The 19,220-nt window shown below is 34.9% G+C and overlaps 1 protein-coding gene across 1 annotated transcript in view; it reads left to right on the forward strand.

Moving 5' to 3' along the window:
• SUGCT (succinyl-CoA:glutarate-CoA transferase) overlaps positions 1 to 19,220 on the forward strand; it is a 755,391-nt gene that overhangs the window by 104,805 nt on the left and 631,366 nt on the right. Inside the window, 1 exon segment of the mRNA XM_079151764.1 lies at positions 9,461 to 9,552. Within this exon segment, the coding sequence (XP_079007890.1) occupies positions 9,461 to 9,552 (92 nt within the window).

The raw sequence follows: 19,220 nt of genomic DNA on the forward strand, positions 1-19,220 counted from the left end.
CATATTGCTTTTTTTTTTTTTAATTAGTAGCAGCATAGATCCTAGTCTTCTTTGGAACCTCCTTCTTTCTGGTCTACAAAGCTCTCTATTTACTGGCTCACAAGTAAAATGGCTTGTGCAGAAGCCCAGAGGAATTAAAAAGCCTTGCCTATTTGGAGAGCAACTATACTAAGTATGAGTTGTTTTGATGGCATGGCAGGAGATAAGATGTATGGAGTGAGTAGGGGATAGATTATAAAGGACTCAGAATGTCATGATAAGGAATTATTATTTTATATCTTGTGGGCATTTTAATAAGAACTTTAATGGGGAAATGACCTGATCAGAATTTCTTATTCAAAAGGCATTTGTGTCATGTGAAAAGTAAGTGAGGCTGTGGGAGCAATATGTAAGCTATTGAAGGACATAAGAGCTTAGGCGGATTTGGAATATTTTTGACAGGTCAAATAATCAGGGATTAGTGATTGATTGGATATTGGCAGGAATTAAAAGATTCCAGGGTAACACGACGGTTTCTGGATTGTGCAGAGGTGTGAATGAAGGTTTTCTTTCAGGGAAATAGTGAATGTAGGGGAAGAAACATGTTTGGTTTGTGAATGTGAGTGTGACTGAGGTGAGATGTTCTGTCTAGGGTGCTGTCAGTTTGTGGTACCTTGGACTTTGGGGTAGAGATAAAAATGCACACACAAACATCTTTATATCTAAAGACCTAGACTTGGGTTCAGGTCCCAGCTCTGTTACTTCCTATCTGTGAGACCTTGGACAGGTCACTTAACCTTTCTAAGTCTCAGTTTTTTTAGTTGTAAAAAGTAGATAACAGTTCCTAATTTGTGGGGTTGTTGTGTGGATTAAGCAATTTAATTGACAAAAATCGAATAGAGTGCCTATATTGTCATTATTATTCTATATGTCGATGTTGCCAATATCTTGTTTGGAGCCATGGAATAGATGAATTTAATCAGAACATTGAGAATGAGAAGAGAGGGAGGCAAATATGAACTATTGGGGAATGTCAATAGCTGAAACTCAGAAATTTAGTTGTCTTGACTTTTCTATTCTGTCCTATACTCCCAACAGGTTATTTCAGACATTACTGGAGGAAGTACAGATTTAATCTTTGTCTTATAGTCAGTTGTAATAACTATTATTCTTATTTCCCAAGTGTATTTATTCACATTGTTATGGTTCGGATATGAGGTATCCCCCCAAAGTTCCTGTTAATTGCAGGAGGTGTATTGGAGAGGTCAAGTGATTGGATTGTGAGAACTACGACCTAATCAGTCCATCCTAGTTTGGATGATTGAGTGGAAACTGTAGGCAAGTGGGGCATGACTGGAGGAGATGGGTCACTGGGGTGTGCCCTAGGAGTGTGCACCTTTTCTGTAGCTCCTTCCCCTCTCACTCTTTTCTTCCTAACCCTGCCATGAGCTGAGCAGCTTTGTTCCCTTTGGCCTTTCCCAGATCATGTGCTGCCTCATCTTGGGCCCAGAGCAATGTAGTTGACTGTCTAGGGACTGATACCTTATCAGGACTGAGACCTCTGAAACTGTGAGCCCCAGATAAACTTTTCCTCCTCTAAGTTGTTCTTGTCAGGTATTTTGGTCACAGTAATGAAAAGCTGACTAACATAGGACTTAAGATAGGACAGTGGGAAAATCAAGGAACAGAAAGTAGGCAGGGTTCAATCCACATAGGGCTCCATAAACCAGGATGGTGGTCTGGATTTATTCTAGTTGAGTTGGAAAGCCTCTAGAAAGCTTTGGTAGGAAAGTAATATACTCTGATTTACATTAAAAAAAAAAAAAATCAATGCAATCACAAAAGGCAAGAATAAGGTAAGGAGACCAGAAACGATAGGCTAATGAAATAGTGTAGATGAGAGATTTTCTTTTGCTTTCCTTTTTCCTTTTATTATCAGGTAAAAGCTCCATTCCAAAGCTCTTGGTTGTTTGGGAGCCTCAAAACTGCTCTTGAATTGGTCCCTGTTAGGAGAGCTGTCCTAGTGGTGATTACCTATTGAGGGTCCTTAGCCTGACTCTTTACCCAGGGGTGCAACAGGTTCTAAGAGTAGGCACATGAGTTCAGTTACTTTCTTCAAGGGAGAGTTCATAGCCTCTCACCAGTTTGTCAAAGGGACTTGTGACTTTGAAAAGGGTAACAGCCATGGATAGACAGAGTATTGAGCTCTGTGGGAGGTGACAGGAGTTATAGGAAGAAAAAGCACCATTGGTAGTTAAATACAATTAAGAAGAAAAATGAGGGCTGGGGAGATAGCTCAGTTGGTAGAGTGCTTGCCTCACAAGCACAAGGCCCTGGGTTCAATCCCTAGCACCGCCAAAAAAAAAAAAAAAATAGAGTACAACTAGGAGCATGCAGACCAGATCATTTGGGATTCAGTATAAATGGTAAGAGATGGGGAGAATCTCCTCACATTTTTACTTGAAAATACGTTTTACCTTATAGTCTATGTTCCTAACAGCCACAAGATGGCGAGGTTGCTCCTTAAAATGGATGTAAGTCGGAGGTGGGGGGAAGAATGTGTGTGGACTGTTTCTCTCCACAATCTCTTTAATTTGACTTAGTCTGTTACTTGGCTATAAAGAACTGATGTGTTTAGATTTTTCCTCTTTGATTTGAATTTTGAGCATAGCTGTTTTTGAAATTGTAAATCTAAACATACAATTAGAAAGAACTATTTGGATCTCATGCTCATTTATTTTTTAGCTTTCTATTAAATTTTCAATAAGTCCAATCTGTCCATTATTTACAGAGTAATCTTAACAAATTACTGTTTTGATAATGTGAGTTCCCTTATTTAAAACTCTATTTATTGTCATAAATATTTTTTGATAGTACTGGTAGTCAGTATTCAAATAGTTACTTTTAAGAATAAGGTGAAAAAGTGGAATAAATTTTTACTCTTACTACAGAAATACATATGTATATTATTGTTGTTAGCTTCTTTAAATGAACAAGTATAAGATTCTAAGTACAAAATTTTTCAGTTTTTATAGATTATTAAGCAACATAGTTTGAATGCTTGGAATCTATTCTCATCATTTCAACATACTTCAAGGCAGTTTTCTTTTTGTTATTCCCAATATTTTATGAAAAATATAAACTACTATATTATTAGTATATTGATGAATGCATATTTATTAATTCATCGATAAACTTCATGCTCAATGTAAAATGTACTTTGCTTCTGCTGTCTTAGCACATCAAATCCCTACAATGTATCTGTGAGATAAATGTGAATATTGCCATTTTACAGATAAATATGTTGAGGCTCAGGGAAATTAAATGAATTGTCAAAGATTTAACGGTTGGCAAAATTGTAATTTGAATCCAGAGTCTTTTCAACCCAAAAATGGATGCTTTTTTTCCTCCACTATGCCTACTGCCACCAGTGAGAGTAACTATTTGTATATTTCTTTAATAGAAATACATGGAAGTTGCAATTTAAAGTAATTAGGATATTTGTGCAAAATGAGAATATTTGCAGGACAAAATGAAAATTTGCACCTCAAGGCAGCTATCATGGTACATTTTTATTTAGTAGGCCATTTATTTTTCTGAGCACATTTTCTTGCAGACCTTTATTTGAAAAGGTAGCATTTAGAGTAAGTAGTGCTGATGGTGAGGGCCTAGTTCTATCCCATCTGAGGGATTTGGGCTGCTGACCAGAAGCACCTATTGATTTTCCCAACTTCGAGTGGACTGAAACTTAATCCTTGACTTCCTGTTGAGACAACAGGTGGCTCAGAGAGTACACAGCATTCCTGCCTTTTGGTGGCAGCTTCTTTTTGCTCTGGAAGGCCAGTTCTATGCTGGGAATTACTTGTGGTTTGAAAACCATTTTGTCAAAGACTGGAAGTAGGATAGGGCACTGTTTATAGTTAAAAACTAGCTACTTTTTCATTCTCTAAAGCTTGGGATAAATTTCTGTTTCTCTGCATTGGGAATGGTGACTTGTGCTTTATTTCCATTTTTTGCTTTTTAAAAGATTTAAAAAGTAATAGTTTAGAATTGACATGTTTTGTTTTTGAAATAGGGAAAAAAAAAACTTTTATCTGAATCAAGATATTTTAGGGTTTTTAAGTAAAAATTTTACTGTTTTTCTTCCTACATTAGTTTTAATTGAAAGCTAAGTATAATGGAAAGAATATTGGCTATGAATAAATGATTTTTGAAATTGACTGATGGACTTATTGTAAATTCTATTTTTGTTTGAAATTTTCCATATTAAAACATAAAGATTTAATTTAATTAACATAATCTTAAACAATTTTAATTTTTTAATATTAAGTGATGATTTTTTTTCTGAGGATTTTTGTTTTACATGCTGACATTTCTGATAAAGACTGTTTCTGGTAGCAAAGGCATCTGGTTAGGTTAGTTGGTTATTAGATTATTTATACATGCTAGTTACTTTATTCATTTATATTTTATGGGTTTTTAAAAAAAATGTTTGAGTAACAAGTATTCATTCATTATCATTCAATAAATATTATCGAACACTATCCTAGATGGTAGGGACACAGCAGTAATTCAAATAGAAAAAATTTCTGGCACGTATATTTTAGTGGGGAAGAGACAACGTAAATCAATAAATGCATAAATAGATTAGATATCTGAGGTGATAAGGACTCTGAAGACAAATATAATTGGGTAAGAGGAATTGGAAGTGTGAAGTGAAGGTGTTCTTTTATTAAAGGTCATCAGGGCAGTCTCTCTGGTAAGAGACATTTGAATAGAGGCCGGGGAATGAGGTGGAGGGAACATTGCAGGCGACAAGGGAAACAAGGCCTGAGGCAACCCTTTCTTGAAACTTTTAGAGCAGGGAATAATGGGTAGGAAGGCAGTTTGTTCCCTCTCTGGTTGATAAATGGGATTTTGAGACAGGCACATGTAGTGCCTGACATAATGTTTATTACTGAACACTAAGTACCAAGACTGAGAAGAGCAGGAGAAAAGAATTCTTGTGTTCTCGAGATTCTTGCTGATGCCCCCTCACCTCCCAGAAGGAAGGAAGAAAAGATGGAAGGAAGAAAAGAAGGAAGGAAGGAAGAAAAAAAAGTGATACCTTAAAAAGCACTGTTAGGAGATGTAATTGTTTTATTTATGTCCAATTACTTTTTAAAAAGATGTTTTATTTTGTTCTTTTTAGATATACATGACAGTAGAGTATATGTTGACATACAAACACAGAGTATGATTTATTCTAATTAGGATCCCATTTTTGCAGTTGAACATAATTTGGAGTTTCACTGGTCATGTATTCATATATGAACATAGAAAAGTTAGGTCAGATTCATTCTCCTGTTTTTCCTATTCTCATTCCCTTCCTTTCCCTTCATTTCCCTTTGTCTAACCCAATGAACTTCTATCAACTCCCCCGCCCCCACTTGTGTGACAACCTCCATATAACAGAGAGAACATTTGGCCTTTGGTGTTTTGGGATTGGCTTATTTCACTTAGCATGATAGTCTCCAGTTCCATCCATTTACCAGCAAATGCTGTTATTTCTTTCTTCTTTATGGCTGAGTAATATTCCATTGTGTATATATACCACATTTTCTTTATCCATTCATCTGTTGAAGGGCACCTTGGTTAGTTCCATAGCTTAGCTATTGTGAATTGAGCTGCTATAAACACTGATGTGGCTGTGTCACTCTAGTATGCTGATTTTAAGTCCCTTGGGTATAATCCAAGGAGTGGGATAGCTGGGTCAAATGATGGTTCCATTCCAAATTTTCTGAATAATCTCCATACTGCTTTCCAGAGTGGTTGTACCAATTAGCAGTCCCACCAGCAATGTATGAGTATACCTTTTCCCCCACATCCTCACCAACATTTATCATTGTTTGTATTCTTGATAATTGCCATTCTGACTGGAGTGAGGTAGAATCTCAGTGTAGTTTTAATTTGCATTTCTCCAATTGCTAGAGATGTTGAACATTTTTTTCATATATTTGTTGACTGTATTTCTTCTGTGAAGTGTTTGTTCAGTTCCTTTGCCCATTTATTGTTCGGGCCATTTGTTATTTTGGTGTTTTTTGAGTGCTTTCTATATCCTAGAGATTATTGCTCTGTCAGAGGTGCAGGTGGCAAAGATTTTCTCCTAATCTGCAGGCTCTGATCACATTCTAGGTTGTTTTCTTTGCTGTGAAGTTTTTTAGTTTGATACCATCCCATGTATTGATTCTTAATTTTACTTCTTGTGCTTTAGGAGTTTGTTGAGGAAGTTGGTTCCTAAGCCTACATGATGGAGTGTTGGGCCTACATTTTCTTCTGGTAGGCGCAGGATCTCTGGTCTAATGCCTAGGTCCTTGATCCAGTTTGAGTTGTGCTTTGTGCAGGGTGAAAGATAGGGGTTCAATTTCATTTTACTACATCTGGATTTCCATTTTTTCCAGCACCATTTGTTGAACAGGCTATCTTTTCTCCAATGTATGTTTTTGGTGCTTTTGTCTAGTATGGGATAACTGTATTTATAGGGATTTGTCTCTCTGTCTTCCATTCTGTTCTATTGGTCTACATGCATGTTTTTGTGCCAATACCATTCTGTTTTTGTTACTATAGCCCTGGAGTATAATTTAAGGTCTGGTATTACGATGCCTCCTGTTTCACTTTCCTTGCTAAGGATTGCTTTGGCTATTTTGGGTGTCTTATTTTTCCAAATGAATTTCATGACTGCATTTTCTATTTCTATGAAGAACATCACTGGAATTTTAATAGGAATTGCATCAAATCTATATAGTGCTTTTGGTAGTATGGCCATCTTGACAATATAAATTGCTGATCCAGGAATGTGGTAGAACTTTCCATCTTTTAAGGCCTTCTTCAGTTTCTTTAGTGTTCTATAATTTTCATTGTAGAGGTCTTTTTACCTCTTTTGTTAGATTGAATCCCAAGTATTTGTTTTATTTTTTTTAAGGCTATTGTGAATGGGATAGTTTTCCTAATTTTTCTTTTGATTGATTCATTATTGGTGTGTAGGAACACAATTGATTTACGGGTGTTATTTTTATATCCTGCTACTTTGCTGAATTCATTTATGAGTTCTAGAAGTTTTCTGGTGGAGTTTTTTTTGGTCTTCTAAATATAGAATCAAGTCATGGGCAAATAGGGATAGTTTGAGCTTTTCTTTTCCTATTCATATTCCTTTAATTTGCTTACTTAGTCTGGCTAGAATTTCAAGGACTATGTTGAATAGAAGTGGTAAAAGAGGGCATCCTTTGTCTTGTTCCTGGTTTTAGAGGGAATGCTTTCAATTTTTCTCCATTTAGAATGGTGTTGGCCTTGGGTTTAGAATATATAGCTTTTTCTATCCAATTTCTTAACTTGTTATTTATACTTTTTTTTCATACTCGAGAAAACACAAGGTAGAATCTGTGGAGATGCTGTTTTGTTTGTTTATATATTGTCTCGAACAGACCAAGAATTGCGAACGTCAACTGGGGCCTGGGAGGTAAGGTAGACGGTGAATCAGGTTGAGAAGTTCGGGAGTAAGGAGCTGTGGAGCCCCCGGCAGACTGGCACATTCCTGTCCTGTGCAAAGGGGAGAGCTGTTGGTTCAAGATTGTTGCCCTTTAAGGGACATTGTTAAGAAAGTTGGTTCCTTTGCCAATTTATTAGAGTGTTAGCCTACATTTTATTCTGGCAGTTGAGGAGTTTCTGATCTAATTCCTGGGTCTTTGATCCACTTTGAGTTGAGTTTTGTGCGAGGTGGGAGGGATTGTTTTCTTTCCTCTACATATAGATGTCCAGTTTCCCTAGCACCATTTGTGAAAAAAAAAAAAAAAAAAAAGCTATTGTTTGTCCAGTGTTTGTTTTCAGCACCTTTGTTGATTATCAGATGACTGCATCAGGGTGGGTTTGTCTATGTGTCCTCTGTTGTATTTCATTGGTCTTCATTTCTGTTTTGGTGCCAGTACTATGCTGGTTTTTTTGTCACCATGACTTTGTAGTATAATTTGAGGTCTAGTATTGTGTTGCCTCCAGCATTGTTGTTCTTGCCTAGGATTGTTTTGGCTATTCTGGGTCTCTTATTCTTCCAAATGAAGTTTAGAACTTTTTTTTTTTATAGTTCTGTGAAGAATGTCATTGGTATTTTGATGGGAATTACATTGAATCTGTACATGCTTTTGGTAATATGACCATTTTGATAATAATAATTCTGCCTACCCAAGGACATGGGGTAGGCAGGTCTTTCTTGTGTCTTCTTCAATGTTCTGTAGTTTTTATTGAGAGGTCTTTCATCTCCTTGGTTAGATTTATTCCCAAGAAGTTTTTTTTTAGATGTTATTGTTAATAGGATTACGACATTTGCTGGTAAATGGATGGAACTGGAGAGCATCATGCTTTGTGAAATAAACCATACCCAAAGTCAAGGGTCAAATGTTTTCTCTCCTATGTGGAAGCTAGACCAAAATAAGGAAAAATAAAAAGGGGATAGGAGGGAAATCCCATGAAAATAGAAGAGAGATCAGTGAAAGAGAGGAAGGGAATTGAGGGGGAGGGAGGAGATACAGGAAAAGGGAGGAATGGTGGAATGAAACCCATCAAACTATCCTATATACATATATGAATATACAATAATAAATTTTACCTTTATGCATATCTATAATGCACTCATTAAAAAAACCCACAAATATGTACAAGAAAGACAAGTAGAATAGAGGAAGGGAACAGGGGAAGAAGGGTGGAAGGGAAGGAAAGGGGAAGCATTGGGGACTGAATTGGAGCAAATTAATTCCATGCGTGTATAATTATGTAAAAATGAACGCCAATATTATGTATAAATGTAATGCACTAATAAAAAAAAGTAAGAGATGGGCGCAGTGGTGCACACCTGTAATTCCAGCACCTGGGGAACCTGAAGCAGGAGGATCGCGAGTTCAAAGCCAGCCTTAGCAAAAGAGAGGCACTAAGCAACTCAGTGAGATCCTGTGTCTAAATAAAATGCAAAATAGGGCTGGGGATGTGGCTCAGTGGTTGGGTGCCCCTGAGTTCAATCCCCAGTACCCCTTCCTCTGCCAAAAAAAAAGAAAAAGAAAAAGAAAAAAGAAAAACAAAAAAGATAAGAAAAAAAGTTTGTTGCTGTATAAAAATGTGAACCTATTTTTGAATTTATTTTCAGATATATCCAGGCAAGCCAGAATTTGCATTTTATGTGTTATCTCTTGATTTTTAATTCTTGGTAACTAAATACAATTATTTCAAAACATGTTTTAGGCCAAACAAAATACTTATGCAGGTGGGATCAGCAGTTTTTGACTTTCTGGGGTAGAACACTGTAATGAATTCTTGGTGCCTCCTTTAAGGGGTTGAATAGATGTAATAGGAACAAACTGTTACAAGATTTCTGGAAACAAATGGTTTCAACACACTGTTATGAAATGGTGGTAGTGCACTCTGCCTATTTCTGACCATGTCTGTTCTCTTCTTGTTTCAGGTTATGGTCAGACAGGACCCATGTCTCAAAGAGCTGGTTATGATGCCATTGCCTCTGCTATCTCTGGTCTAATGCACATCACAGGGCCTGAGGTAGGTATCCTTAGAATGTCGATAATTTTTTCCTTATATATTCCACACAAGTTTTTCTCTTCCTTAACCTATTGGATTAAACTTGAATTAATTTTAAAAGGAAACCAGTGAAAACAAATGCTTATTAAAGTAAAATGGAAGTGTATTCATTACATTTATACTGAAGCCTAAATTTCAGTATGGCTCCATGAAAAGAGTAATATTTTTAGCAAGAAGCAATAGATCAGGTGGTAAACACATGTCCCATATTTATCATATTATCCAAACTTAATAACCTTTGTGTGATTTAGGAATATTTCTTTTATAAAATAGAATGATTGATTAGACTAGACCATAGATGTTCATTTTTGCCAGACCGCCTGCTTTTAATATGTGTACATAGCAGAGGGTTTCTTTTTTCTTCTGGAATATTGTAAGTAGTTGTGTATTTGAAGATTTGTTACTTAAATCCTCAGGCATAGTTGAATCTGATTTGTCATATGCATTAGAGTTCAACAGTGAAAGAATTATTTGATTTTATGACAATCCCTTTCCGCTGGTATTTGCTTGGTAAGTTCCGAAGGAGTCTATAAAAGGACAAAAATGGGTGGTTAGATTTAAAAAATGGAGTTCTGGGGAAAACAATATGAATAGAATTAAAGTGAAAAAAAATATCGAAGCCTAATAAAATTATTGAAAGGCATGCGTTTCAAAACAAACTGATTTTGTAGATTTACATATCTTGTTCTAGCAGGTATTCTTTCCCTGAATCACTGTATTCGGTTAAATCTTCAGGAAATATTGCTGAAGTGTTGGGATAAACAGAGGGAGAGTGACTTCAACTCTTTTCTTTTGCAGTCTTTATTTCTTTTGTTTAAAATATTTTTTTATTGTTGAGGGACTATTTATTTATTTATTTATAGGTGGTGCTGAGAATTGAACCCAGTGCCTCACAGGTGCTAGGCAAGTGCTCTACCACTGAGCTACAACCCCAGCCCCCTTTATTTCTTTTTTGTTCAAAATACCTGTGTGGTTTTAAAATCTTAAGATGTAAGGTCTTTTGTGCTTTCATCCTCTGTTGCTTCATTTTTATAAGTCACAGAAAAAAAATATGTGGCTTTTCCTTAAAATATTCAGAGTATGGTTCCTTTCCATTTATTGAGAGAATGGAGCATGAACATAATTTCTCTTTATTTTGTCCCATAGTCTCTTATATGACCAAGCACTCATTATTGTGTGCTTCATTTAAGGGCACTGAATTCAATTGGGAATATGTGAAAACATTTGGGTCTTTTAAAATTGTTATTAAAATGCTAAAATGAATGAAAAACGACTGAAGTGAAGGACTTCCATGGTTCCTATAGTACTCTGTACTGTATTCTGAAAGGGATAACCATACAGTGTGTCCTCAAGCTTACAATTTACCAGTCAAAAACAGCCTTCCTTTTCTTGTGGTACCATACTTGGGTAACTTTTGGTCTAGGTAAGCAAATAATAGCATTTATTGAGCACTGAGTATGGTGTCAAAGATTGTCTTATATACTTTAAAGTATATTAAATTAAGTAAACTTAAAAAAATTAAGTAAACTTAACTCCATTATAGTGTATCTCTTTCATCTAGATACAGTTCTCACTCTTTAAGTCATTCATTGGACCAGTGAAAAGTTATGGTATATATTCCAAGGACTGAGGAAGGCACTGGGATTGAGCAGGCTACAGGATAGGCACAGTTCTTGCCCTCCTGGAGCTGTGAAGTGGGAACAGGCATTAGCAGAAGATACTCATTGCATACTAATCAAAAGAGTTCTGAAGAAGAGTACAGGGTGCTGTTAGTACTTATAATATTATACCTCAGACCATAATCATACTTCTGAAGAGCTTCACAAGATGTGGTTAGACAGCAAAAAATAAAGGCAGATTAAATATAATTAGGCCATACTGGGAGTTCTGCTTAAGAAAGTTGTTTCCCTTTATCTATATATTAATTCCCCAAGCCTCTCAGCAGCAGCTGCATAGGAGGGTTCACTTATGAGGCCCTGCATAATTTTGCTAGCTAGCCTATGTACACACACGATTGTATCATGTTGCACATGAACTTTTATCTAACCGCACAGCTGTGTATCTGTGCTGCAGCATAACTTCATGCTGTTGAATGATTGATTGGAACCCAGGCTGCTGTATTGTTAGGAGGCTTTGCCATATCACCCTCCACAGTGGAGCCTCACCTTTGCAGAATGGTTAGTCAGGGAAGGCTTCTCTGAAGACTGGATATTTTAGGAGGGACCCGATTCAGCATTAGCCTGGTGACCAGAGGGCAACACCATGCATGATGCCTACATGCCAGAAGGTCTGGTAGGTTTGAGGAGTCAAAAGAAGGCCAGTGTTATGGATTATTGTGAACTAGCAACAAAGGGGGCAAAACATGGTTGAAGAGGGAAGAAGAGGTGGCTGAATTTATTGTTTATAGATGTTATATTAATAGTTTGATAAGAAGAGGGGGTACATTATTATACATAATTTTTGGGGGGTTATCTTATGTATTTCTGCCTAGAAATTGACTGCTGTTCCAAAGGCATAGCCTAGTACTCTAATTGAAAAACTCAAAATGTATGTTTTTTTCTCTCTAGTGAGTAATAATGCCATTTTATCCCAGAGGAGGCATACCCAAATGTATAATATGGAATAAAATTTAGGAAAGCAGTTTTATGATGGGATTTAAGTCAAACTAGTTACAGTTGTCTTCCATTCAATCTAAAAATCCAGACTTTTATGTTTACTATGGTATTGTCAGACAAGATTCTGACTCAATTGTGGAGCAAACGAGAACTGATTTTGAGTACCTACTCTGTGCTAGGCCCATACTAGATGTTTTACTTGTTATTTCTTCAACCTTCACATTGATCCTTCCAGGTAGGCAAAGGTAAATTCTGTATCTGAAGCTTAGAGGTTTAAATAACTTGTTCAGAGTGTTCAGATATGCAAAATCTGTTTTGCTCCTGGAGTCTGTATTTTTTCCACTCTCTGTGATGTCTACAGAATGAGTCTTGGTTTATTGTATTTGTGTTTTGCTTATGCATATATCAGATAGGTCCATTTGGTACAGTGACTCAACTAAGAGGCTGGGGCCCACTTCCAGTTCACTCCTGTGTAATGTTGCCCAAATGCTTCTTAGTAGAATATAAGCCTCTTAAGAAAGGCCATGGTCTTTGCTTTGTTCATTTATGTCTCTGTTTATAGAGTAGAGCCTTAGTAAACACTCAACAAATATATGTTAGTGAATGAGTAAATGAATACCTGGCACTGTACTGTGTGATCTTGTACATATCATATAGCTTCCTGTGTTCCAGAGAAGTGCATCTGAAAGTAAAGCACACGTATCTCTTCTAAAAGAAACTGTGAAGAACAAATGATACCTTATATAAAATAAAGAAGCATGAAATTATATATACTATAAGGTAGAACACATAAGAAACATAAAATTCTTATTTTAGTTTTAGGTTCCTGAGCTCCACCCTCAGAAATACTAATTTGTGGATAGAGCAAATAAGAATATTTAATGATGGGCCCAAGTACTTTTGATAGAGGTGATTTACCAACCACACTTGGAAGTAGTTATGGGAGGTATTATTATTATTATTAAAATGATTTTTTCATTAGAAATGGCAGGTATCCTTTCATAGACTAAAACAGAAGTTATTAAGGTCTATACCCTACTCTTAAATTATAATATTGTGCTTGGAACAAAATCATATTCCCTTATTTTTTCATTCATAGAGTATATCTTTTTTTTTTTTTTTTTTTTTTTTTTTTTTTTTAAAGCATAGGGCACACAGGGAGGGTACTGGCAATGAAACCAAATAAGTATGAGAGATTTTGTAAAGTAAATGACAAACATATATGAGTTCTAAGTAATAGGTTAACTATAAATCATTGTACATTTAAACATCAAGAAGAATGATACCAAACAATCAATGAATCAAACACAAATCATATCTGTTAGTATTGGATTAGGTACCATAATAAGTTACTCTATAAGAAGCAGTTTAATTGGCTAGGTCAGAAATACATTCATGAGAAGATTAGAAAAATATATCACTGCATAAGATTTAATGTAATGTCATAGTGCAGACAATATAGATAATTGTAAAATGGAGATCTCTAGCCTTTATTTTTTGAGGATAAACAACTTTGAAAACCCATTGAGTTTTATAATTCTAGAGGTTTAGGGGCTAGGGACCCTGCATATGTGTGTGTGTGTGTGTATGAGAGAGAGATGTGTTGACAATGATGTCAATTCTTTTTTACCTCTGTTCTAGTACTCAGAAAAATAGGTGTTTTTAAAATCCTTTTCAAAATTAATTAACATTCAAAATCCATTTATAACTTAATGTGGTGGAGAGAAGTTAAGAACTTATTAAGTTATTAAGTTCTTCCAATTAATTGGAAGAAATGAGATGTAGCTTAGGGTAGGATTTCAAGGAAATGGTAGGACTTGAGTTGCTTGGTACCTTAAAAGATGTATGTGATTCAGATGGAGGGAGACATTCCTAGTGGAGATCACACTAGGAATGAAGAGAGGGAAGGTGGAAAGAATCAGAGTGTACCTATGGACCACTTATAGAAAACAGAGAGTTAAAATATCAGGTGGGAAGGTTGGTTGAGGGCATACTTTGGAAAAGTCTTCAAGGTCAAGTAAAGAAGTTGTGATGTTGTTTGCTCACAATGTAGTTAGGTAGTTTTTCTTTTTTTCTTTTTTTTTCTAGAAGGGGAATGATAGGAGGAAAGCTGTGCTTCTTAAGATTATTTTGACCCAAGTGTGACCCAAATCAGGTTAACAAGCTTTGCGTCCTAGATATTTATTTTATCTTATACAAACTAAGGAAACACACATAATTACACAAAGAGAAAATGTTCTTACATTGCTGTCAAAGGCACTGAATTGTATTTTCTTTATTTCAAAAGAGGTAATACGTTCATGTTATACTAAATTCAAAAGGTATGTAAGTTGTCCATATATTTACTATACAAAATAGGACACTTTTAAGACTGTAAGAGGACTCTCTGTCTACTAACAATGTGACATAAACAGGGCCTTTTTCATCCTGTATCTAGGAGTCTACAATATAAAATCTTCTTTCCTCTGACCCAACTCACCTCCTTCTCCTTTTAGGCAATCAGTATTATTGCTTTTCTTTGCGTCCTTTCAGAAATATTCTATTCAAAACCCAAAACAGTCTTTCCCTATTTTGAAAAAAAACACACTTGGTAGTTTTTCAGTCTTTTAGAATTTCATTTATAAAAAAATGAGGTAAATTTACATACATTATAGTAAATAATCTTAAGGGTATGGTTCAGAGATTTTTTTTATTTTTACAAAAATCAAATACAACTGGAAAAAATTCAACTTAGTTCAAAACAGCATATTCCCATCACTCCAGAACATTTCTTTATGCCTCTTCCCAAGTAATATCACCTCCTCCCAGAGGTAGCTACTGTTTTAACTTCTAATACTGCAGACCAGTTCTACCTCTTCTTGAGCTTCTTAGATAGAACCATATAATATGTTCTCTATCTGGCTTCTTTAATACAACATGATATTTTAGAAGTTCATTCACTTGTGTGAATCACTAGTGTGTTTTTGTTGCTGTATAGTATTCTACTGTATGAACATTCTACAAATTGTTCACAGTTCTATCGATGAACATTTGAATTGTTTCCGTTTTTTACCTATTATGAATGAAATGCCTTTGAGCATTCTTTGGAATGTCTTTTGTTGGACATACACACTCATTTCTCTTAAAATACTTAGGAGTAGAACTGATGGGTCACAGTTTTGAAATAGGTTTAACTTTAGTGGACTGACCGTTTTCCAAAATGTTGAGTCTACTCCTTACCAGCAGGGTCTGACAATTTTGAATACCTTCATCAACTCTTGACAATGCTAGTCTTTTAAATTTGAGCCATTTTCAGTGGTATGTTGTGCTTTTACATTGTGATTTGAATTTGCATTTCCCAGATGAGTAAAGATACACATTTTTTTTGTGTACTTAGTTGCCATTTAGATACCTATGTGAACCATATGTACAAATATCCATTGTTTTTTTTTTTATCAGAGTTAGTCTTTCACTCAGTGATTTAAAGGATTTATTTCTATATTTTGGATACAAGTATTTGTCAGATGTCATCTGAACTGTTATTTTCTCCCCATCTGTGGCTTATATTTTATTCTCAAATGGTGTCATTTGATGTTTTAAATTTTAGGTTAAATTATTTTTTTCTTTTATCATTATTCTTTTATTATCTTTTTAAAGAAATCTTTGCCTGCCCTTAAGTTATGCATATTTTCTTCTAGAGGGTCTATACTTTTAATTTTTATTTTTAGAGTTAACTGAACTAAATCTTTTATACTGTATTTTACTTTGCTTCATATATGTTGGAGATTATTCTGTATCAGTACACTTACTTAGCCTCTTCTTGCTGGACATTTAGCTATTTTCCATTATTTTACTATTACCTAGACTACAAGTACTATCCTTACACCTGTCATTTTATACATGTGCAATTATATCTGTAGGAAAAACCCCAAGTACAGAATTTGTTCATTTTGCACTTAATAGATGTTGATACTCCATAAGAATGAGCCAATTTACACTCCTATGCTGGCAGCAATGTCTGAGAGTAAGGACCTATTTAAATTTGAAATATCTATGTAAAAACACAACTAGAAATGTGGCCCTTCCCAATACCCACCCCCACAAATCTATATTTGGTTGAACAGGTTAAAATATATGTTCCCTAAAAAAGTGTCATAATTAGTTTTGTATCTCTTGTGCCAAGTGAAAAACTTCAGTTTATTAAATACTACAGGAGTTATAAGTTCTTAGGCATATCAGGCATATTTCTTATCTTATGACTTATCAGGATATCTTTTCTTGATCTTAATATTATTTATTTATTATAAATGTTAATATCAAATAAAAATTAAATAGCCTATATTAAATAGCCTATATTAAATAATCAATTTTATGTACCTAAGATGATATGCTAAAACACAGCAGGCTATTAATTAGTGAGAGTTAATGGTGGAATAAATTAATTTCTCAGTTTTATTCATACTTTTAATTTACTTTTAAAAGTAATTATTTTATAAACAATATATATATTATAAAAGTTAAGCAATACAGAAAATAATAGAGAAGAAAATAACAAATGGTCCTAATCTCACCATTTAGAAGTTCCTAGTATTAAAATATGATGAACATTAGACCAGACATCTCCTTATGCTCATATGTGGGCATTTTCAGAGGCATGATGAATAAAAATAATTTTATGAGGCTGAGATCATAATACTCTTACTAATTTAAAGCAAATAAATATTAAATTTAGCTGAGTTTAACAGAGAAGCAACTAGTTGAAGTGGAAGTTATTGCTAAAATTTAGCTAAATTGTTTCATTTTAACAAAAGTGTTACTAGAAGACATTTTTATGAAAACTCTTAAGATATTAGAGTCATTTTGTGCTTTTTGTGTTTTCAATTTTATTTTAAAAAATTTTAAAAAAATTTTATAGACTGCATTTTGATTCATTGTACATAAATGGGGTACAAATTTTATGGTTGTACATGATGTAGATTCACACCATTCGTGTACTCATTTATGTATGTAGGGTAATGATGTCTGTCTCATTCCACTATCTTTCCTATCCTCAACCCCTCCTTCCTCTCATTTCCCTCTACATAATCCCAAATCCCTCCATTCTTCTTTTACTCCCCCACTCCCATTAAGTATCATTGTCCACTTATCAGACAAATCTTTCAGCTTTGGTTTTGGGATTGACTTATTATTTCATTTAGCATGATAGTCTCCAATTCCACCCATTAATCTACCTACAAATGCTATAATTTTATACTTCTTTATGGCTGAATAATATTCCATTGTGTATATATACCACAGTTTCTTTTTCCATTCATCTATTGAAGGGTATCTAGGTTGATTCCAAAATCTAGCTAATATGAATTGAACTGCTATAAACATTGATATGGCTGCATTACTGTAGTGTGCTGATTTTAAGTCCTTTGGGTATAAACTGAGGAGTGGGATAACTGGTTCAAAAGGTGGGTCTATTCCAAGTTTTCTAAGGAATCTCCATATTGCTTTCCAGAGTGGCCACACCAATTTGCTACTCCACCAGTAATTTACAAGTGTGCCTTTTCCCCCCACATCCTCGCCATCCTAAGAAGATGAACAGATCTCCCATGTTCTTGGATAGGCAGAATTAATATTGTCAAAATGACCATACTACCAAAGGTGCTATACAGATTCAGTGCAATTCCAATTAAAATCCCAATGATGTTCCTAGAGAAAGCAATCATGAACTTCATCTGGAAGAATAAGAGACCCAGAATAGCCAAAGCAATCCTGAGCAGGAAGAGCAAAGCAGGAGGTATCACAATACCAGAACTTCAACTATACTGTAGAGCAGTAGTAACTAAAATGGTATGGTATTGGCACCAAAATAGACAGGTAGACCAATGGTACAGAATAGAAGACACAGAGACAAACCCACATAAATACAGTTATCTCATACTAGACAGTGGTGCCAAAAACATACAATGGAGAAAAGATAACTTCTCCAACAAATGGTGCTGGCAAAACTGGAAATCCATATGTAGTAAAATGAAATTAAACCTCTGTCTCTCACCCTGCACAAAACTCAACTCAAAATGGGTCAAGGACTTAGGAATTAGACCTGAGACCCTGCAACAAATAGAAGAAAATGTAGGCCTGATTCTTCATCATGTTGGCTTAGGACCAGACTTCCTTAACAAGACTCCTAAAGTGTTTTCAATTTTAAACATCATGGATTGAGTTCATGCTAAGAAAAATTCCTACATTTCTTCCCTCTAACCTTTCCTTCATCTCTTCTCTATTGTTTCTGATTAAGTATTTGTATTTAGATAAGATTTAGTTAATTATACTTAAATATAATAATTATACTTAAATACTTTTGTAGGATTATCCTAACACTAATCCTGCTTGAAAGTCACATGACATTTGAATTCTGTTCTGCAACAATAATTTGTAGTTGCCTGAGGTAAAGAGTAGAATTGGGGTGAGGCTATAGAGAGTTTGTGGTAGGAGGCTAAGTCTTGCAGGGCTGAGAGCAGTCTCTTCTGGGTTCAGGGTTTAGCTTCCTTTATAAGACCCAATCAGTTATCTGTGCTAGGTCTACTCCATGTAGCCAAGAGTGAGCCCACTGCTGTAGGAATGTTGCTGGCAAATCCTGCCAGCACCTTTGATCAAGGCTCTGGACCTGAATCTTTCTCCTTTAAAAGTATTTTTGTTGACTTTTCCAAATGTCTTTTATTTCCTTTGTCATTGTGTTCCTACCTCCCTTAGAGTTTTTTTCCATTGAAAATATTATTTTTAATTATTATACCATATCTTTATGAATCATAATATTTGTTCAAATTTGGAGAATTTAGTGTTTGTAGAGACACTCTTGGAATGCTTAAAAAACAACATGTTGCGTAAATCCCATATGGTTAAGGTATTTAGTAATTATAATAATAAGAATTTGGAAAATGATTCTATGTGAACATATTATTATATTTTCTATAACTTAATATGCCCCTATGTGTATTAAAAAAAAACTTGTATTCTTCAGTAGCACAAATAATAATCCAAATT

This window comes from Sciurus vulgaris (assembly GCF_902686455.1).
Source record: "Sciurus vulgaris genome assembly, chromosome: 8".
NCBI classification, from domain to species: domain Eukaryota; kingdom Metazoa; phylum Chordata; class Mammalia; order Rodentia; family Sciuridae; genus Sciurus; species Sciurus vulgaris.